Genomic DNA, 22639 nt, shown 5'->3' on the forward strand with positions numbered 1-22639 from the left:
AAATGGTGGTCACACCAGATACTGACTGGTTTTCTGATCCACACCCCTACTTCTTTTTTAAAGTAATCTGTGACCAGCAGATGCATATCTGTATTCCCAGGAATGTCAAATCCATCAGATTAGGGCCTCATTTATTTATTTCAATTGACTGATTTCCATATATGAACTGTAACTCAGTAAAATCGTTGAAAATGTTACATGTTTCATTTATATTTTTGTTTAAAAATGGTTTAATTAAAACATTGTTTTAATTTTCCTGTGAAGATAGAGTGCTTGATGAAATGGTTGGTTATACCGTATGATCGTAACACTTTATTTTACTAAGTAAGTTACATTAAAGAGCATTTATTCCAAGCACCTCTAGGCTGGGAGAGAGCACCTCAGTACACTGCAGTGCACACTATCACTTATCAGATGGAATCTTTACGGTTGAGTTCTGTTTAGTAATGGTAGTGAACACGCCTTTACTATCTAAGTTAGATTGTTGCACAGTTTTAATAACGACTCCGTTATGATAGGATATGGATTCCAAAATTGCTTCCAGTATTTCCCTTGACCTTTGTCAACCTCTCAGTTTTAGTAATCCAATGTCCAGTACAAAGTCTTTTAAATTCAGGGATTTATATTGGGAACTTAATTGCCATCTGTCTATATCCAGTGTGACAACAGTCTGTGGGATTGGTCAACTTGTCATTGTTGGATGGAGTGGAGTGGTGGGCCTTTCATTGTCTGGCATAGATTTACTACTAGAACCACTCCCCTTTCCAATAGCAACAGCAAATCGCTCTTTCACACTACTACTTTGTATTCTTGTGAGAGTGTGTGAGAGAATTGAAGGTTCAGAGTAACACACACATAGTGGGTATTTTCGTTTGAGGAGACGCTGTTTTTAGGTTCAGCAAATTACAACAAATGAATTGTGTGTTGTTAAATTGGATGTAAATAGTTCACTGAACAGAGAGAAAACAACTACGCCTTCACCAGTTGACTTGAATTGCCTAGGAAGCAATGGCAACACTGAATCTCCACCAGGCTATATTAAAGGCTGACTTCATTCTAGCTAGAAGGTTAATCGAGGCTGGGGCTAACGTCAACAGCAGGGATGAGGAGAGGAGGACCCCTTTAATGCTCTGCTGCCTCCATGATGGGGAGTCTTGGTCCCTCGGTGTAGCACGCATGCTCCTGATTCACAGAGGCCATGTGGGGATCTGTGACCGCCACGGTCGAACCGCTCTGGTGTATGCGGTCTTGTACGGGCGTCTGGGTTTGGTTCGGCTGTTCCTCCAAGCGCTGGACTATGACCTGAACCACGTCGACAAGCACGGTCACATGGCTCTGTGGTACTCAGCTCAGGTAGGTAACGGTCCTATCAATGACCTGCTGCTGAAAACCATGAAGAAGTACTGTCTGAGCATTGACATATCTGAGGCCGCAGTCCCCAGGCTTTGTGGTCATGATAAACCCGGTCAAGTTCTGGTCAAACACCAGACAGCAGTCAAGCAGAATGCCATTAATTGTGCCATTGGCCACAAGGTCACAGGTCACCTGAAGCCTCAGCCAGAGAAAGGTCTACCTCCATTGTTCCGAAAGGACTTGCCTTTCAAGCCCCTTCCAGAAACCCTATGGACAAAGAGGGAGAACTTCTATAAAACAGTGAAGCCACCAGAGGCAAAACCTGAGACAAAGAAGGCCTTGACTGAAGGGTCTAAGCAGGGGAAGGAAGGGAAGACAACCACCCCCTCCCCATCTAAGGACTGGAAGTTATACATGAGGAGTCTAACCGAGGCCTTACTGGGTCAGATCAGCCTTTCCTACCGGCCCCAGGCCCAGCCCCGTCCTCCTTCCTCTCTCCTCCACCGCAGGAGGACACCTCACTTGGGGGCCAACCCCACTGTGGGGACCCTGCTCCGCCAGTGCCGGGGGAAGGGAAGGAAGATGTCCCTGGACGCCATCAGCGACAGCCTGCTGAAAGAGAGGACGGCCATTGGCTCGTTCCGCCGCCGGTGCAGTGTGACCGTGATACCCATGATCAGGATGGGGCTGACAAGCAGGAGCTCCAGCACCACAGAGCTAGAGGGGAGACAAGGGTCACTTCTAAACCACTGGTCAGGATCCAGGAACTGAAAAAGTTCAGCTTGTCAGACAGAAATGAATGTATATTTTGCTTATCTGAAGGTTTATTGATGATGATGGAATATGGATGGTTGTTTTTGTGTGATGGAATATAGTGCAGTATTCAATATAATGAAGTTTGATGTGTCTGTATTAAAAAGTTAATACCAATCATTGAGTGGGACAGATGCAATGAGGGTTAGATGCAGTTGATCCATCTGGCATTTCTGTAATCTCCCTAAAAGTTTGTTTTTGTATACAACTTGATTTGGAATGTTTGAATGTTAAGTCTTTTGTATGAAAATAAAATACAGTCTTATGAATAAAATTACTAAAATCCAGTATGGGCAGGGCTGTGACTTCCATTGAATTTTGTCTTTGAGAACATGTAGCATCTGAAACGTTTGAAAATAATACCATACACGAAACAAACACAACAGCAGGTGTCAGTAATGGGTAAAAGGCGACCCATAGATTTACTACGTGAAGGCGTTGGAGAGTTTACGTTTACGGTTTATAGCCAATAGCAGCGAACCTACTCATGTTTGAAAGAACAGGCGGTTGACGTTTACTCCTACAGCAGGTTTGTTTACTTCATTCAAAAACATTTTATTTAGCAAATATTTTAAGTAGCTGTTAACAATAACCATATGAAATAGCTCTGACTTATTTACAGCGCTTTGCAGCCAAATATTTGAAATCGGGTCATAACTCATAACGTTAGCCAGCTAACGTTATGGGATAACGCTAGCTAACGTTCGCTAACGAACGTTACACAAATGTCCCCGTGAAACTCAAATTCTGCATGAGCTCTGTCATTTAACACAATGGATAATATGCTCAATGGTAGGCCTATTATTAATTTCAGTCAACGTTAATAACGTTATATTTTCCATAGTTAACGTTACATAGCTACCTACATCAGGGGTGTATTAATTCCGGCGATTCTGTTGAAAAACGTTTATTAAACGGAACGAAACGGGGAGGGACTTACTTGAATTAGTCCAATAGACGTTTTGCAACTGAATCCGACCAATGAATACACCCCATCACTTATCTGAACGCTAACTAGCCAGGCAAGTTGGTAACAGGTCTGATATGGCTCCAACAATAATGACAGGGTGTTTGTATTCTGACAGTAGCCCAGCCACGCAAGCCCTCATGTCCACGAGAAGATCACATACATTTAGAGAGACCATGGTAAGATTTGCATTTCACACATGTATTATGAAGTTACTGAACATAACTTTTGACCATAATTGTGGATAGCAGTCACTAACATTAACTAGCTACGTTGTTTATCAATAACTGGATGTTGGCTTCTCTCAATGCACCCAGCCTTCAACAAGATCTGGAGAACGCACCCCATTGAGGTGTGTCCAGAATGAAATGCGCCATGTCTCAACCCCATCTTCTAGACTCAAATCGAGATCAGGGTCGGGCAGCAATATCCTCAAAACACCCAAGGTATGACGAACAGCCAAGCTATGGGCCTATGGATCCTGTTCACTGAACTGTTGTTTGAAATGTAAACTTATACTTCTCCCATTCTCCCTACAGAATGATGCTGTGTTCATCTACACAGACCCGTTAACACATTGCCCTCCACCAGCTGAGGTCCTATGCTCTCCTAGTGTTCCAAAGCCCAGTGATAAAACTACTACCAGCGATACAGCTCCTACTACTGAGGACACAGCTGTTGATACAAGCAGTGGACTTGGAGACATTACCTTCAAGTCCTTCATTTGTGCTGGGGGTGAGGTTGAGGTTTCAGAGCCCTCAAGGGTTGCAGACGAAACCATCCGGCTACCCAAGAATCAACTGAACATCTCTTCTCTTCCTGGCTATGACGATGAAAACACATGTCTCTCTGACAGTATGGTTACTCAATGCTGCGACAACCATGTGGATCACGTCTATTGTGATTTGGAAAGAGATTTGGCCACAACTAAAGCTGACCTGTCCTTTAATGGGGGTTCAAACGCCAGTCTTAGTGTTCCACAGTTCACCGATATAGCCCACATCACTGAGACTGTTACTGGCGGACAGGGAGATGTAACATTTAAGTCTTTCATCTGCACTGGAGGGGAGGTGGAAGTTTCAGAGGCTTCCAGGGTGGCACTTGAGACTATACTCCTACCAATGGATCAGCCTGCAAACCACCATCAGCCATACAACGACAGTATATATCAAAGTGTTATAGTAGATGAGTTGCACATGCAGTCCATCGATGACCACGCAGATCACCTCTATTGTAATGTGGCCTCTATTGCACGCCTTTCCTTCAAAGAACCTACACATTGTAGAACTATGAAATCCATAGAGATGGTACATACCAATGAAGAGTCAACTGGTGTTCAAAATGCCACTGGCGGACAAGGACATGTGACAGTCAAATCCTTCATCTGCACTGGGCTTGAGGTTGAAGTCTCAGAGTCCACCAGAGTGTCCAAAGACACTATCCTCCTACCTGAGAATCAGACTGTGACAAGTCATCTACCATACAACGACAGGGTCAACCCAAGCATCATAGAGGAGCAGTCCTCCGATCATGCAAAACACCCTTACAGCCATGTGGAAAGTGAAGGTGGCGTGTGGAAAGCGGATGCCGCTGCCATCAGTGAACCCTCAATGGGAAATGCATCCTTAAGGTCATTGAAGGACCTGGATGAGGTCGCCTGTCAGCTTTTCCCTGAAGGCCCCAAACAGGGTTATTCTCCTGAAGACAGCGCCATGGTTCCAGCTATACAGTTGGAAACTGACCGCTCCCATTGCAATGAGTTTGGAGCCTCGGCCAGGAGCTCCACACCTGTAGATGAGGACTACCCATCGATAGCCTCTCACTCCCATTCTCATGGTTCAATGCAGGAGTCCAGTGGGGCCACAGACAGCGCGCTGGGTTCAAGCAGTAACGCTCCTCTTCTCTCCAACACTACAGACAAAGCGAGCTCTGAGAACATTGCTCACGTGTTGACTGAGCTACCCAAGATCCCCTCTGTAGCGACGTGGGCCGGCGGTGGTGATGCTTTACAGTTGGAGATCTTCAGCCCCGTTCTTAGCACTACCCCCATGACCAGAAGAAGGGGCATTCAGAAATCGTCTTTCGCCCAAATGGAGGAATCCGCTCTGGAAAATGGTAGGGGTTGTGTCCTCAACTCTGCTGAGGGTAGCTCCGTTGTCCCCGCCAACCCAGACAGCCGACTCTGGGGGGCCGTCCTGGAGAGCCCCATGCCTCTGCCCAAGTTCAACTCGACGGCAGTGGGTGCCGCATCGACCTGCAAGCCCCCTCCTCCAGACCCAGTCACAGAGACTGTGGAGACGAGGCCAGAAGTAGATGTACCTCATGTAAAATCCCAACCCAAGGTGGAGAAAGTAAAGATGGGTCTTTTTGATCATTTACCAAGGTTGGTTTGTGAGGAGCCCTTTCAGCAGCAACTCATCCAGATGGCCCAATTCCTCATCCTGGCATCGGGCAAGATGGACCCTGTTAGCAACCCTTCCCTAGCCCCTACACCTGCTCCCGCCCCTCCTGTAGTGGATACTACAGCGGGGACCGTGGCTGTGGAGTGCCACAGCATGTGTGTTGGCACCACTCCAGTGAGGCGGACAGACCGCAGTGCCAACACCTCTGGTCAGTTTGAGAGGAAGAGGGAGTTCTCTGTGTCTGACGCCTGCACCAGCACCGAGACTCTGCTCTGGAAGTGAGTAATGGCCTGTGTGTTTTTGTGAGTGAGAACTCTGTCAAATGTTCTTTGTTTATGTAATATGAACCATGTAAATATTGTTTTTTGGTGTTTGTCTGTGAGAAGTGTTCACAAGTATTTCCCGTGTGTGGTATGATAACTGACTATTTTCTCTGTGTCAGTCTGGCCCCTGGGAGCCTGTGTCGGGTCCCCAGACAGGAGCTGGAGCAGAGGCTGACCTCCACTCTCATCATGGTGGAGGCCCTGGTGCAGCAGCTGTGCACAGCCAGGGAACAGGGCCACTCTAGGGGCCCCGGGCCCTCAGAATTCAGAGACAAGCTGGTCCAGACCGACCACACTGAACTCAGCCAGACGGTAACCTACAAAGACCTGTATGTGACGGCCCTGGAGAGGATCAAGGAGCTAGAACTGGACCAAACCACTCTACAGAACCTACTCCACAGCATGCAGGACACCAGGAGCACCATGACAGCCCTGAGTGGAGACACTGAGGCTGCTCTCAGCAGCATGAGACAGATAAGAGACCTAGTTAAAGAGGACCAGCAGAGCCTGGTTACACGGTATGGTCAGATGAAGTCCCTTTATGAGAAGTGCAAGGAGACCCAGGTCAGGATGGTGCAGAAGGTCAGAGACACCCTGCAGCAGAGAGAGGACATGAGGAGACGGATGGAGGAGGCTTTCACCGCCAGGGACGCAGCCTTCAGTGTAACTGAGCAGCTGAGGGTTCACTGTGCCGTGCGTATCTCTGAGCTGGAGGAGAGTGTGGGATCTCACCAGGAGCTGATGGCTGCCCTGAACAAGACCTACCCAGAACAGGTACCCCACACAGTCTGAGGTCAGGGCTAGAGGCAATCGCCTGGTTCCCGGCTTATGCTTATTTTGGTGCTGTGTATTTGTTTTCCCGTGCTCATGTGTGTGTCCTTACTCAGGTTACATTGAACAAGGCCTACGTGGAATCCCTCAACTCTGCATCTGAGCTTTTGAGAGGAACCATGAGCGATCACGACAGTCTGCATCAAGAGGTATGTCTTAACCTGGAGGCTACATTGTCTTGTCAGGAAAGAAAAGACATCCAAATGGTTGCAATGTGTCGTTTTGTTCTGTACGACACGTGTGTAAGATGTCATATTCTCCCCAGCTGAAAACAGCCAGGCGTCTCCTCCAGAGGACAACTCCTATACTGGTGAAGCTGAATGAGAAGGCAGCCAACGCTATAGGAGAGAGAGACCAGCACCTCTCAGAGAGAGACCAAGCTGTGGAGGAGAGAGAGCAGGTCTGACCTCCCTTTACTCTATCTCTCTCATCTCCCACAACTCACAATGTCTCTACTGCCTGTTCTATTTGCTCTGTTCTCTGTTATCTTCTGCAACTCGTCTCTCCACAATGTTATGGCTTCATTCCAATGCGTCGTGGCTCACTTCTACATGACAGATCCAAGAGGAACTGGACCAAACCAACGTGAGTCTCCAAGATGCCAGACAGGAGGTTGGGGACTTGAATCTGCAGGCCACCATCATCAATTCAGGTAGGGATTGAAACAAACCATTGAAGATAGCATTTGAGTTTAAAGTGTTATTGTGGTAAGTTTAAAAATAAGTGCTGATATGTTTATAATCTAGCATTGTCATTCTCTCTCCCGCCTTCTCCCTCTCTCAGAGTTGGGTGTTCTGCGTCAGAAGCTGAGTGAGGGAGAAGAGGAGCGAGTTCAGCTGGAGAGGAAGGTCACGGAGCTGTCTGCCACCGTCTCATCTACCCTGGCCTCCTATGCCTTCCTAGAGCAGGCCCTGGCTGCAGAGTCCACCAAGTCAGTTCAAAGTTCACTCTAAGCTGTTATGGTGCTTCAACTATGGGAGTTGTCAATTAAACATATTTTTATATATAGAGAAAAATAACCTTAACTTTCTTATTTCAGGTTGCAACAGTCATGGCAAGAAGTCCAGCAAGCTACCGACAGGGCCAACCAGTAAGTGAACTCAGTTACCTCATTTCTCTTATCATCACTACTATTTAAATCTGTTTTACCATTGAAATGAGCTATTCTGATGTATTTTTCTGTTTAGCCCCATCACATTGCAGCTATAAAGATGATTTAACATGAACTAAGACACGCATACCTTTTGCTATTTGTAATCAATAATGCACATTGGTTTAACTATTAAGGCATGTTTAGTCATTGAGTTTAATTAAGCAATAAGGCATGAGAACCCAGGGATTACTCCTGACTACGGGATGTTCTTAGGCCTGAATCAAGGCAGAGGGAACAGCCCTTAGGAGGGAGTTATGCCTTATTGCTTTTATAACAGTTGCCAGCATATTAATAAAAACATATATATATATCTTTTTCATTAAACATTATTTTGAACGGGTAAATTTGTTTTTGTGTTCTGGTCATTAGTTATTTTCTCATGTTTTGACCCAGTCGTTAATTAGAATCATTATTTTCATTCCTGCACTGGTTAAGGAATGAATGGAATTCTGACTGTTTACGGTTTCCATGGTGAATTATTAGTTTTGTGTTCAAGCCTACTGGCACAGGAGAAATCCATGTGTAAAATGATACATTGGTGCAAGGTCATAGGGCTTGTATAAAACGACCTGTCTGCCTCTAACTGTTGCAAACCAAATAGTAGCATGGAAAACTAATGTGGAGATGCTTTTTTTTACCCCGAGGGATATAAAGTTTATGGATTTCCTGCCTGGGCTGCAGGACAGTGGAATTAGCACATGCTATTTTGTGGGAGGAGTCCCACAACTCTCGCATAGCAACCAATCAGCATCCAGGATCCAAACAACCCGTTTTATAACGTTTCATTGAACCCCTCCTGTGTCCAGGTTGGTCCAGTCAGAGCAGCGTGTATGTGAGCTGTCCCAGGCTCTGGCCCACAGCGAGGAGCAGCTGAGCCAGCTGCAGAGCCACTCCCAGAGCCAGAGCCTGAAGCTGAAGAATCTCCATGAAGTGCGCGTGCAGCTCAACAGCATGATGGAGATGAACGAGGTAGGTGGACCTCTGGATATCTCTCTACAGTACTGTATGTGGTGGTGCTCTCTTGCTTTGAGTTCCTCTAGCTTTTTGTCTCTTTCTCTGTTCCTTACCAGGCTCTCCTTCTTTTACTCTGTAGAGCTCCCTCTCTTCCTGTGTGCTGATCCTAAACTCAGCCGTGGTGAGTGCTATGTGTAACAGCTCTGTTCCTCCTCCCCTGTGTAGTTCCTACAGATGGAGAATGATATGGCCAGGGAGCAGGTGGTGGAGAGTGAGAGGACCCTCCGGGCTAACCTACAGGGGCTCAGGGAGAGGAACATCCAGTGTGAGGACCTGAAAGGAGCCCTCAGCCACCTCCAGTAAGACCCACTACCACTCACTGTGGAGTCATAGTACATTTAGTTATTAGACATGATTTATTTTTAATGAGTTGAGCTGTGATGAGTCCTGGGGGGTGTGTGTGGGAGTGGGGTTGTCTCATGACTACATGGGACGTGGTTATTACAAACAATTGAACAAGTGTGCGTGTGTGCGTGTGTGTGTGTGTGTGTGTGTGTGTGTGTCAGGGCTGAGAGGGAGGCTTTGCAGGCAGAGCTGGAGGACAGTCAGGCCAGAGCCCAGTCAATCCAATTGGACCTGGTAGAGCAGCTAGACCAGGCTATTACTGGGGTCACCCTGCTACACCACACACTGAGACGACTGACCAACGATGTTCACACTGCTCTGACCACCAAGGTAATCACACACACCCTGCTACACCACACACTGAGACGACTGACCAACGATGTTCACACTGCTCTGACCACCAAGGTAATCACACACACCCTGCTACACCACACACTGACATGACTGACCAACGATGTTCACACTGCTCTGACCACCAAGGTAATCACACACACTGCACACACCCTTTATCAGTCTGTTGTGATGTGTGGCGTTATTTCAGAAGCCAGAGGTCTGTGGTAAAGACGAGGTGTCCCAGCCCTCCCTCCATGTTGAGCGTCATCCCTCCACCTCCTTCGTGGACAGCATCATGGTGGCCATCACCACTGACCTGGCGCAGGTCAATGACACACAACCACAAGCTGAAGGGTTGGGCAGCGAGACCAGTGCCTTCACTCGCCTCGCACCCATCACTCCTAAGAAGTGTCAGGGTGAGGCCTCCATCGCATCTCCCCAGGGGGTATCTGGGTTCTGTTCAGCAGGGTACACTGTAGCAAACCTTACAACGAAAAACTAAAGTGTGTTCTTATTGGACAAGTTCGTAGCACCTCACCTGTTTCACTGTTTCAAAACGTTTAGTACCTACTGGACACAACCCATTTGTTTGTCTGTATTGATGTGTCCTGGGCCCAGTCACTAAATGCCCTCCCTTCCTGGTCTCCAGTGGTGCCTCCAGAGGAGGATCAGAGTAGCGTGGTGGAGCTGCTAGCAGACCTGGCTAACACAGTCTCTGAGCTCGGCTCCACCATCACACAGCTACGACAGAGCAAGGACACCGAGCAGGAGGCACTGAACAACACCATGTAAGCAGTGTGACGTGTGTGGCATTTATTTTGTGTTGAGATGTGAAGCTTACAATTTCTCCTTTAAGCATTCAATTATTTACTGTTTTATTTACCTTTCTGGTCACCATAAGTCAGTGTTTCCCAACTCCAGCCCTCCAGTAACCCCAACACCACACATTGTTGTAGCCCCGGCAAACACACCTGAACTCATTGAGGGCTTGATGATTAGTTGAAGTTGAATCCAGTGTGGGAAACACTGCCTGTCCTATGTCAAGTTCCATCATATTAGGGTTAAACCCAGGGTTTCCCAAACTCTGTCCTCGGGACCCTAAGGGGGGCACGTTTGGGTTTTTGCCCCAACACTACACAGCTGATTCAAATAATTAACTAATCACACTTTGGTGCACAGGGTTTGGGATACGCTGAGTAAACCTAACCAATAATTGTGTTGCGATACCAGCTGTGGGCTGCAGGGGGAGCAGGAGGCCCAGGCCCACAGACACAGGGCTGAGGTATCCGAGCTGAGGGGCCAGCTGAGCCGTCTCCAGACCCAGCTAGGCCGGGACCAGGTGGCTCTACAGAACAAAGCCCAGGTGAGACACTACACTGCTCTCAGATCAGACCGTACAACTAAAAACACCAGTTTTAGTTACACTTAACTTCTTACCTGTGTTAAACTCTGTATTGATGTGCATATTGGCAAAGTGCTGCCAATACTTGTGCATTATAGATTATTTTACTGAGCAATCTACACATTTTTTATTAGTTTCTTGGCTACAGGACATGAGACATGTCTGATTACTTGACTGACATGGTATTTTGGTGAATAGTGGTCTGTGTGACTGAGGCTGAACCCAGGTAATTTGTTCTGTTTTACTAGGAGGTAGACACTATGAAGAGGATCTGCAGTGAAGTGGATGAGGCCAGGGAGTTTCTTTACAAGCACAAATCTGAGAACAAAGTAAGGGACTATATCACTTTTTTGACCAAAAAATACTGTCTACATTCACTTGATTTCGTCTTCCTGAAAGTTCTTAGACAACATTTTATCCTTGTGTGAATTGTCACCTATATGTCATGATGTGCTTCCATTTAGCCTATTGTTATTGCTGCTGTGTTCTGTAGGAGCTGTGTAGGGAGGTGGCAGACCTGCGCCTTTCACTGCACCAATCACAGGTGGAGTCCCAGGCTCTAAGGGACGAGCTAAGAAAGACCGGCAACCAATCAGCACACAGCATGCATTCCATGGACGACAAGATCCGCCTACTGAAAGAGGTACAATCCAGACCATAGGTTGCCTGTTATCCCTGTAAGAACTGCTAGGGCTACCCTACGGTGTCCATGTCTCTGCTGTCCCCACAGCTAGACACTTGTCATTCTGCCCAGAATATTTCGATCTGAACGCGCCATAGCGCCCTACATGACCCAACCTTGGGTTGTTTTAAATTGGCCACAATTACATCTCAAATACATTCCCTCACACCAACCCTGCAGCCTTGAAAGACCAAGCAATCCTTTCCCTCCAACACTAGTGGTCTTTGACAGGCAGTAGGACCTTAAACAGTTAACCCACTGTTCCCAGGCCGTCATTGAAAATAAGAATATGTTAAATAATAATAATAATAATAATAATGTTAACTGACTTGCCTGGTTAAATAAAGGTCAAATAAATAAAATAAAAAACACTGTCTCCACCACAGGTGGAAAGACTAAAGAGGACTCTGTTGGAAGCTGAGGAAGGAAGAGCAAAGCTTCTGGAGAGAGCCAAGAGACATGTAAGTGTCTATACGATCTATACACAAGTGTGTCACCCCGCCTCTGATTTGGTGAACATTTGAGGGATGGGCCTAGAGAAATGTAACCACTCTCAAATTCCTATGCAGAGCTATGGATGCATCTCCATCTATGATATCAAAATTATAGTTTTAACCATGTTATGAGGCTATAAAGTGTTTTACATTTAAAACAAGCTTATTTTCTGGGTTCTGATTGGCTATGACAGTTGAACTAAGCTCATGAGTAATTTATATAAGTTATATTCTTCAAGGATCAATGGGTGTGTATAATTAATTTACAAGTCCACAAATGGATGTTGCAACTAAGGATTCCAGCTTTAAAGAAAGCACTTCAAGTCAGAAGTTTACTTACACTTAGGTTGGAGTCATTTAAAACTCATTTTTCAACCACTCCACAAATTTCTTGTTAACAAACTGTAGTTTTGGCAAGTCAGTTAGGACATCTACTTTGTGCATGACACCAAGTAATGTTTCCAACAATTGTTTACAGACAGATTATTTCACCCACTGGGAATGTGACGAAAGAAATAAAAGCTGAAATACATCATTCTCTCTACTATTTTTCTAACATTTCATTCTTAAAATAAAGTGGTGATCCTAACTGACATAAGACAGGGAATTTTTACTAGGATTAAATGTCAGGAATTGTGAAGAACTGAGTTTAAATGTATTTGCCTAAGGTGTATGTAAACTTCCTACTTCAACTGTAAGTGGTATCCAATGCACAAGTCACCATCTTCAATGTTCCCCTCTGTTTCTGCAGCAAATGATCCACGACACCAACCAGAAGAAAGCGGAGAAGGAACTTCGAGTCCTTGACGATATGATTGAGACGGTCAGAAAGGTGAGTACAGGGATATACATGTTTCTGTTTGAAATGTAAAGGTAGAGTCAGCGATATGACATAGATGTTGAAAGAAACAGCATAGTGGGTCCATTTCCACAATAACTAAGAGCACTGAAGCGCGAGGCTCCACTTCTCCCCTGTTTTGGTCCTGTGGCTGCCAAGTTGTAAAAGCGTGATGTGATTCTGTGCAAATACTGTGTGAGAGTGAAGTCTTGCAATTAGCTCATCTCAGTATCTGCAGTGCTGCTCGTGGCAACGTCATTTTTCCGAGTCTACCTTTAATAGAAATGGTCATATTCATATGTGTTACTTGGTGCATATTGATAGTTTGGCATTAGACTTGACACTTTTTCCTTTTCTTTCTCTACAGACTTTGTCTTCTGTTCCTGACGTTGTCAAGACCTGCAAAGAACTCAAGACTCTAGTCGAATATCTTTGTTAATGTCATATTATAAACTGTAGTTTTAATCAGTTCTGTTTTTTAAAATGTTTTCTTAAACCTATTTGTACAAATAAAAAATTCTGGTAACACGTCTGAGTAGTTTTGATGGAATTGATTTATGTTAACTGTATTGTAAACGTTTACAGCATTACAATATACAGCCGAACACTTCTGCAATTGCAAACGGTATCAAATTTAGTCATCTTTATATTACAGAGTGTTCTGGTTTGATAGACTTAACACTCAATGAAATGATTCCAACTGCTCTCCACTAAGTAAAAACAATTTTTTTTTATCAAAACTTGAACAGAATGGAGTTGGCTTGAAATGTTTCTGGGTTTTCCATGAAAGTACATTCACACATTGTATTTATTATGTACAATTTACAAGTATGGCTACATCAATGTTACTCTCACTTTGGATTGACATTACAATGATGTAAAGTGGAATTAATTTTGGGTGTTAAAAAAACGAACATCTCCAAAGATACTTTTCAATGCTTTATAATTTGTTAGCCCACTGACAACGACAGAGGCCTCCTTGTTAAGTTTTGACAGAGCATGCAGTTATAGCCTAATTGGTGGTTGGCAAAATCGATGATGTATTACAACAATTTCATAAATCTTTCGACAAGTAAAATTATATTTGACAATTAGGTCATTTCTTGCTGTTGCACTCTGTGAAATGTCATCTAAATCATTTCTGTCTGCCATGCTCCTCGTCGGTTCTGCTCGGCTGCTTTTCAATACGACTAATTACCTTGTATATACACCGTCTCCAAACCACGTGCTGTCCGACACTTCTCAATTAGATGTAACAAGTACCTAAGACGTGAGTTGCTGTCGGCTCCAAGGAACGTATCCCACAGTCTATCCAGATGGATTTGTGATATTCACTTTATATTTGATTACCAGTAGGATATTAGAATTTGTATTGTCAAAAGGACTTGATCTTTGATAAGTTTCACTAATTTAAGTTATCTGCAGATTTATTTTGACTAACTTCACCCATTTAGATTCACTTAATGCATGATGAATATAGTCAGTGTCTATCAACAACTACATGTCGGTACAGAGCCTTCAAAGTATTCGCACCCCTTGATATTTTCCACATTTTGTTGTGTTAGTCTGAATTTAAAATGGATTACGTTGCGATGTTTCACTGGCCTACACACAATACCCCATAATGGCAAGTGGAATTATGTTTTTAGAAATGTGTACAAATTAAAATGACAAGCTGAAATGTCTTGAGTCAATAAGTATTCAAGACCTTTGTTAGGGCAAGCTTAAATACGTCCAGGAGTAAATATTTGCTTAACAAGTCTTAAGTTGCATGGACTCACTCTGTGTGCAGTAATAGTGTTTTAACATGTTTTTTAATGAATACATCTCTGTACCCCGTAGAATTATCTGTAAGGTCCCTCAGTCAAGCATGAATTTCAAACATGGAACACACACCAGGGAGGTTTTCCAATGCCTCACAAAGAAGGGAACCTATTGGATGATGGGTAAAAAAACAGGAAGCAGAATATCCCTTTGAACATGGTGAACTTATTAATTACACTTTGGATGGTTTATCAATACACTCAGTCACTACAAAGATACAGGTGTCCTTCCTTACTCAGTTGCAGGAGAGGAAAGAAACCGCTCAAGGATTTCATCATGAGGCTAATTGTGACTTTAAAACAGAGTTTAATGGCTGTGATAGGAGAACCATGAGGCTGGGTCAACATTGTAGTTACTCCACAATACTAACCTAAACAACAGAGTGAAAAGAAGGAAGCCTGTAAAGAATAAAACATATTCCAAAACATGCATCCTGTTTGCAATAAGACACTAAAGTAAAACTGCAAGAAATGCTGAATTTTGTCCTGAATTTAAAGGGTTATGTTTGTGGCAAATCGAACAACACGTTACTGAATACCACTCTTCTTATTTTCAAGCATGGTGGTGGCTGCATTATGTTATGTGTCTGTGTGTCATCTGCAAGAACTAGGGAGTTTTCTTTAGGATAAAAAGAAACATAGAGCTAAGCACAGGCAAAATCCTAGAGGAAAACCTGGTTCTGTCTGCTTTCCAACAGACACTGGGAGACAAATTCACCTTAGAACAGGACAATAACCTAAAACACAAAGCCAAATATACACTGGAGTTGCTTACCAAGACAACATTGAATGTTCCTGAGTGGTCTAGTTACAATATTGACTTATCGCCTTGAAAATCTATGGCAAGATTGAAAATGGTTGTCTAGCAATGATCAACAACCAACTTGACAGAGTTTGAAGAATTTAAAAAAGAATATTGTACAATCCAGGTGTGAAAAGCTCTTACCCAGAAAGACTCACAGCTGTAATCGCTGCCAAAAATGATTCAAACATGTATTGACTCATATATTGACTTTGTTGTATTTCTTTTTCAATACATTTTCCAAAATGTCTAAAAACATTGTCATTTTGTGGTATATTGAATTCAGGCTGTCATGGCTTTAGAAGCTTCTGATAGGCTAATTGACATAATTTGAGTCAATTGGAGGTGTACCAGTGGATGTATTTCAAGGCCTACCTTCATCCTCACTACCTCTTTACTTGACATCATGGGAGAATCAAAAGAAATCTGTCAAGACCTCAGAAAAATAATTGTAGACCTCCACAAGTCTGGTTCCTCCTTGGGAGCAATTTCCAAATGCCTGAAGGTACCACGTTCATCTGTACAAACAATAGTACAAAAGTATAAACACCATGGGACCACGCAGCCGTTCATACCGCTCAGCAAGGAGATGCGTTCTGTCTCCTAGAGATGAACATACTTTGGTGCAAAAAGTGCAAATCAATCCCAGAACAACAGCAAAGGACCTTGTGACGATGCTGGAGGAAACAGGTACAAAAGTATCTATATCCACAGTCAAACGAGTCCTATATCGACATAACCTGAAAGGCCGCTCAGCAAGGAAGAAGCCACTGCTCCAAAACAGCCATTAAAAATGCCAGACTACGGTTTGCAACTGCACATGGGGACAAAGATCATACTTTTTGAGATATGTCCTCTGGTCTGATAAAACAAAAATAGAACTGTTTGGCCATAACGACCATCGTTATGTTTGGAGGAAAACGGGCGAGGCTTGCAAGCCGAAGAACACCATCCCAACCGTGAAGCACGGGGGTGGCAGCCTCATGTTGTGGGGGTGCTTTGCTGCAGGAGGGACTGGTGCACTTCACTAAATAGATAGAATCATGAGGAAAGAAAATTATGGGGATATATTGAAGCAACATCTTAAGACATCAGTCAGGAAGTTAAAGCTTGGTTGCAAATGGGTTTTCTAAATGGACGCAAAATGGCTTAATTAAAGACAACAACGTCAAGGTATTGGAGTGTCCATCACAAAGCCCTGACCTCAATCCTACAGAACATTTGTGGGCAGAACTGTAAAAGCGAGCAAGGAAGCCTCCAAATCTGACTCAGTTACACCAGCTCTGTCAAGAGGAATGGGTCAAAATTCACCCTACTTATTGTGGGAACCTTGTGGAAGGCTACCCGAAACGTTTGACCCAAGTCAAACAATTTATAGGCAATGCTACCAAATACTAATTGAGTATGTAAACTTTTGACCCACTGGGAATGTGATGAAAGAAATAAATGCTGAAATAAATCATTCTCTCTACTATTATTCTGACATTTTACACTCCTAAAATAAATTAGTGATTTTAACTGACCTAAGGAAGGACATTTTTACTAGGATAAAATGTCAGGAATTGTGAAAAACTGAGTTTAAATGTATTTGGCTAAGGTGTAAGTAAACTTCCGACTTCAAATGTAGCTGATCTGAAACGACCTCATAACGATGGCATAAAACCGTTTTTTCCTTCTCTTCCTCCCTTTTAAGTCTTGTTGAGTGTAAAGTATATTTAGACAATAGACTGTCTGAGCCACACACACGTTTAACCTGACACCACTGAACACATAGTGTACTGAGTTAAAATATCAGGTTCCAAGTGAATTCATTTGCTGATTGCTGGTTCCTTAGCAAAGATTAGGTCAGGCTTTCTGTCTGAGTGTGCGCTACAGATGTAGGATCCTAATTTGAGCCAGGTTGCTAGAGCAGGAAAATAATCTTGCAGCAACAGGAAATTCATGGATATTTTTGTAGGGGTTAATAAGACATTTTTTGCAAGTCTGTAATATCCACTTTGAAATGTCAGACTTCAGAAGCATTTTAAAACCTCAAATACACCACAGGTTTTAGTTCTCCTGCAACAGGGTGATCAAATGAAGATCCTACATCTGTGCACGGATGTCTGGACATGACACCTGTGCCTGCCATTCACAGTGACTGATAATTCTATGGCTCCAGACACACTTCATGTCCAACTGAGCTGAAATGATGGAGGGGAGGAATGGGCTGCACAAAAGATGCAGTCTGAAATGTCTTAAGTGCCTGTTTCTGGCAAGGAATGAAGGAAGCAGGCTTTTTGTTAATGTCATGAAGCCTGAAGTGTATGTGTTGAAGAGCTCTTTTACTTTAGCTCTTCTCTAAGCTGTATGCATTTCTACTACATTCCTTTAGCTGTAAATCTACAGAATTATGGACTTTTCAGTGACACATTCTATTACTATATGCTTCTGCTAAAATGTTTATTCTATTCTACTGAGACATTTACTTTATATTCGTGTTCTTATCTTTTGTTTCTTATAGTTGTTGCATTGTCGACAAGGAACCTGCAAGTAAGCATTTCATTTTGTGTATCCTGACCTGTAGATGCGAATAATAAAAACATGAAACGTTCCCATAACTCCTTGCGTGACCATTTCCAATTGTTGCACTTTAATTACAACAATTATTAAAGTGTTAAGTGGATCCAAATCAAGAGTTTTGATTTCTACCATTGAAACTCCTTTTGTCACAACTTGCACTTACAGGCATCTGCATATTTTATTCAATGATACATTTATCTTTGAAGTAATTATGTTGTTTTGCTTAAATGAATGTAAATCAACTCTGATTCCTTATTTTTAAAAAGGCACAAAATACTTAAGAATTTTTTTCAAAAAATCTTTATCAAATGCACAAAATGAAACAATAATTTACACAGTTTAAATTCCATTACAAATATATTTAGACATTTACATAATAAAAGACCCTGCACACATTCAACTCATGAAAATTGAGCTTTTACAACCACAGATTTTCACCACAGTAAAGAAAACAAACTGCAAAACCTCATTCATGCTTTTGAGATACACTCGATGAAGCTACAAAGTGATACAAGTCCAGACACAACCTTTAAACTCAAATCTCAACTGTACACACATTATGGTGCATCATGATATGGATTTAAACAATGTATATTTAACAATGTAGTGTCCTGAGCATTGCACTTGATACTTGAGCGTGTTTACATTGTATTGCAGTCCATATCATATTTGTCACAGCCACTGAATTAATGACATTTTATATCTCAAAACATGCACATTGATTCAAGTCAAAATAACACACCAAAACATGACGGAAGAATCCTGTTCATCTTATGTCCTTTAGTCTTTTCTTTTTGAGTCATGCCATCCCACTATCATCCCACCAGTGTCTCTCACAGCCGCCAACTGAAACGGAAAAGTCCACTGAAACTGTTCTGTCCTAAAAACCAACCCAATGCATAATTCTTTGAAGACAGTTCCTCAGATGGCAGACACGAACCTATCCATGTTCCCCGAGTATGTGGGGTGTCTTAGGTAGGCTCCAGTGCTGGTGGTACCTGCACCATTATACTGGACCAACGAGCCCAACTGACCCGGGGACACTCTCCCATAATGCTCCACAGCATCTCCAGCCATGTGGGGTGAGGAGTGGGAGTGGAGGCGCCCTGAACCTCCATACCCCTGGCTGTGTCCCTGGCTGTAGGAGCCCTGAGGTGGGTGGTGGTGTGGGTGGTGGTGGTGTCCATTGGGGCCCGAGTAGGGAAACCCCACATGGGCCGAGGAGCGGGACAGCATGGCCCCTCCACATGACTGGGCCTGGAAGGCTGGGGCTCCGAGGTTACAGTGGCTGGGTCCCCCAGCGGGGCCCCCCTCTGGACTGAAGCCCCGGCTGGGCTGCTGCATCATCTCGGGCCCCTGACCCCCGGAGGGGTGCCCTATGATTGTGTTGATGCTGAACATGTGGGACTGGCAGTGAGGACCAAACCCGGGGGGTGAGGAGGATGGGTAGTAGGCAGAGGGTAGCTGACCATGCTGGCCGTACGGGGGACTCACCGCCATATTGGAGCCGTAGACGGAGCTGGAGTAGGTCGAGCGAGCGATCTGGACAGGCGTGAAGACAGGGGACTCATGTACATATGACGTGTAGGTCGTAAAGTCACAGCGCTTGAACCTTTTCCTGCGCCGGAGGAAGCTGCCGCTATCGAACATGTCCTCTGCGTTGGGGTCCAGGGCCCAGTAGTTACCCTTCCCGGGCCTCCCTGGCTCCCTAGGGATCTTGATGAAGCAGTCGTTGAGGGTGAGGTTGTGGCGGATGGAGTTCTGCCACTTCTTGGAGTTGTCTTGGTAGAAGGGGAACCGCTCCGTGATGAACTTGTAGATGCCGCCCAGGGTCAGCTTATGGTTGGGCGAGTTGGCTATCGCCATGGAGATGAGGGCGATGTAGCTGTAGGGGGGCTTTCCTCGCTGGAGGGGTCTCTTCCTGCGACGGCCCCTCGACGGTTCATCCGATACTGTTGTGGTCATATGAGGAGGGGTGGGAGCAGGCAGGGAGATCTCAGAAGGACTGTCTTTCTCCACTTTGACCACCGGCATGGTTGAGTGTAGTTTGTAAATGTCCAAAAACAGAACGGACTAACTTGCAAAGTTAATGGTCTAGATCGTTCTAAGGTTGTCCAAAAGTGCAGTATGTCATCGACAGGAACAGTAGCAGACGCAGGGAGAGAAGAGCAATAAAATATTTACTAGAAAGGGAAGTTTCAACATTCCTTCTTCAAAAACACATAGTCCTCAAAAACTCAGTCCTCGAGTCCAAAAAACAGCAGTTCAAACAAATAAAGATGGTTTGCATTCCCAGTTTTCTATATATCCAGGATAGTCTCGTCAGGTAGAGATGAGAGAATACAGTGACTGTAAACACGTTCTTCCAGTTGTGTGTGTGAGAGTGTCAGTGAGTTACCTGAGGTCTCGACTACCACCTCTGCAGCACACCTGAGCCACACCCCCAACCAGGGACTGACTCACCTCAGTAAAATGGATAAGGGTTTATTGTTCATGTGTTTTAAAATGTATGTAATGCCACTGGCAGTTTTTTTAAAGTGTATATTTAGGATTTTTTGTCATTTTTGCTGTAAATATTGGATGTAGAGTAGCACTGACTTTTTAGTAACATGTACAAGACAGTAAACGATTGAAATTACGAAAACATATAAAAAGCATATTCTCTGTTTTTAGTTCCAATTGAACCAGATTTCAGTAAATAAATGAATCTGATGATCTCAGTACCGCACTACAGCTGTCCAATATGTTCTATTAAGGTACTTTTCAAACCCTGTGACCAATGAACAAACTGTCTTTCCTTCCAACCATTCAAATACAGCTCTAAATTTACACCTCAAGTTGATTTGAAAAGGTCCAAAATGGAGCCTTGTTGTTTTGATGTTGAACACTAAAAGGCCTCTTTAGTGGTGATTTAACCTAGGGATTGTTGTTCTTCTGCGTTTCCTTGTTTGTTTTGGCCCAGTGGTGAGCCAGGCCCAGCTGTGTTAAGAGATGTAAATGTTGTCCAGACTGAACCTGCCCTGTGATTTTATGCATGCAAAGCAAGGCCATGCAGGCAGCACACTCCTGGACATAACCTGAGAATGAGGGACAAACATCAAATCAGAATTACATGTCATTTTTAAAAATGTATAATGTTGCTAATTCATTGTCGTGAATATATTGCAGCATCATTATTTGAAGATAATTTCACGATTCTTCCTTTGTTTTGTATGGTAGAGCTTTTACAAGTATTTTTGTGTTTGTACAATATGACCATGTGTTCGGACCATAATATTGATTGGCATTTTACTTCACTGAAATACACGTGCTATTAGATACGCTTGTCATCAACTTGATGACAAAACATTTTGCCATTTGACCAGCGCCAACAACAGTACCTCACTCACTCCTCTCAACAGCCCGTTTGGTATGTGATGATGAGTCACAGTCTACTCCAGAGTGCTGGGGTTAACTAACTCAATCCTTTAAGCAAACAGAATGGGGAAACCCCTGCTGCACTCTCCCAGCACTCAACACTAACAGAGTTACACAAAGTGCTAGTGTCAGATCCAGAGGGGTGGAGGGAGGGAGCCCCCAGACAACAGCCCGATGAAAGGCCCTGCCTCCTGGGGTGGGCTGGGGCTGTGGGTCCCCTGGTCTGTAGGCTCTGGAGCTAAGGGCCTTACACCATGAGGTGTCATCACCACAGAGGTGAATACGCCCTGGGTTCCCGTAAGACTCCACATAGCTGTCATTTCCAGGTAATCCCTAGCGCCCGAAGGAATTATCCGGGGCATCTCACAATGGCTGCTTCTTGGCCCCGTGTCAGCATTGAGGCAAGGCTCCTGTGATGACAGACATTCATAACCTGCGTATTGATGGGGTCAATATTATATAATTCTATTGAATATACAATATTTGTATTTTATTTCACTAGGGAAGTCAGAGATATTGATGTCACATTTTTCAAGTAAGTCCTAGTGAGCCTCAAGTGAAATGACTGGTCTATGGAAGAACTTATTTGTCCCTGTTCTGTTTATATGGGGAATGGACTGTACATGGTACATGGTACAATGTTTAATTCAATATTCAAAAGCTGTGTCAGTTCACAACAACTGTTTATGTATCTACCATATGTGAGTGATGCTTTATGGGTAAAAGGATATAGGCCAGCTGGTGTCAAATATTCCATGATCATCTGATCAACATAGCTTATTGTTGTCATTGTCTACAATGATAGAAATAGAATTTAGATTATAAAAAGCACTGCACGTTTAGTGATAATCTAAGGCAAGTTGTGAGATGCCACACACTGGCCCCCAGGGTCCTCCATTGAAGCTGTATGTAAAACGGGGGTGTGTGTGTTTAGTGCATGCAAAGCCGGCTGACACCCCCGTCTGGATACCCATTGAGAGGAGATTGTGACATGCAAATACACCATCCACTCACTGCCTGTTGGGCTGTTTGTGTGTGTCAGTCATAGCCATTCATAGACAGGGAGAGAATAGTTTGATCATGTG

General features: G+C 43.9%; 3 protein-coding genes across 3 annotated transcripts; 2 read left to right on the forward strand and 1 right to left on the reverse strand.

The window, feature by feature from the left end:
• The first annotated feature begins 2665 nt into the window (after window positions 1-2665).
• On the forward strand, window positions 2666-8227 carry LOC124012913. Its single transcript, XM_046326968.1, has 10 exons — window positions 2666-2695; window positions 3255-3312; window positions 3451-3579; window positions 3673-5813; window positions 5978-6632; window positions 6746-6838; window positions 6955-7089; window positions 7248-7341; window positions 7473-7620; window positions 7729-8227. Exons 2-10 carry the CDS (start codon window positions 3274-3276, stop codon window positions 7781-7783), a joined length of 3489 nt encoding a protein of 1162 aa, XP_046182924.1. The 5' UTR covers window positions 2666-2695; window positions 3255-3273; the 3' UTR covers window positions 7784-8227.
• Window positions 8228-8369: 142 nt separating this feature from the next.
• On the forward strand, window positions 8370-13481 carry LOC124013292 (sperm-associated antigen 5-like). The gene is made up of 12 exons (XM_046327561.1): window positions 8370-8380; window positions 8649-8811; window positions 9022-9155; window positions 9363-9606; window positions 9743-9950; window positions 10184-10322; window positions 10765-10897; window positions 11185-11265; window positions 11430-11579; window positions 12005-12079; window positions 12864-12944; window positions 13318-13481. Exons 1-12 carry the CDS (start codon window positions 8370-8372, stop codon window positions 13387-13389), a joined length of 1491 nt encoding a protein of 496 aa, XP_046183517.1. The 3' UTR covers window positions 13390-13481.
• A 4921-nt stretch (window positions 13482-18402) lies between these two features.
• foxe1 (forkhead box E1) lies at window positions 18403-21078 on the reverse strand. The gene has a single exon (XM_046327223.1). The coding sequence runs from the start codon at window positions 20169-20171 to the stop codon at window positions 19059-19061; it is 1113 nt and encodes a 370-aa protein (XP_046183179.1). The 5' UTR covers window positions 20172-21078; the 3' UTR covers window positions 18403-19058.
• Window positions 21079-22639: the final 1561 nt, after the last annotated feature.

The sequence above is a fragment of the Oncorhynchus gorbuscha genome, linkage group LG24 (assembly GCF_021184085.1).
Source record: "Oncorhynchus gorbuscha isolate QuinsamMale2020 ecotype Even-year linkage group LG24, OgorEven_v1.0, whole genome shotgun sequence".
Lineage (NCBI taxonomy): Eukaryota > Metazoa > Chordata > Actinopteri > Salmoniformes > Salmonidae > Oncorhynchus > Oncorhynchus gorbuscha.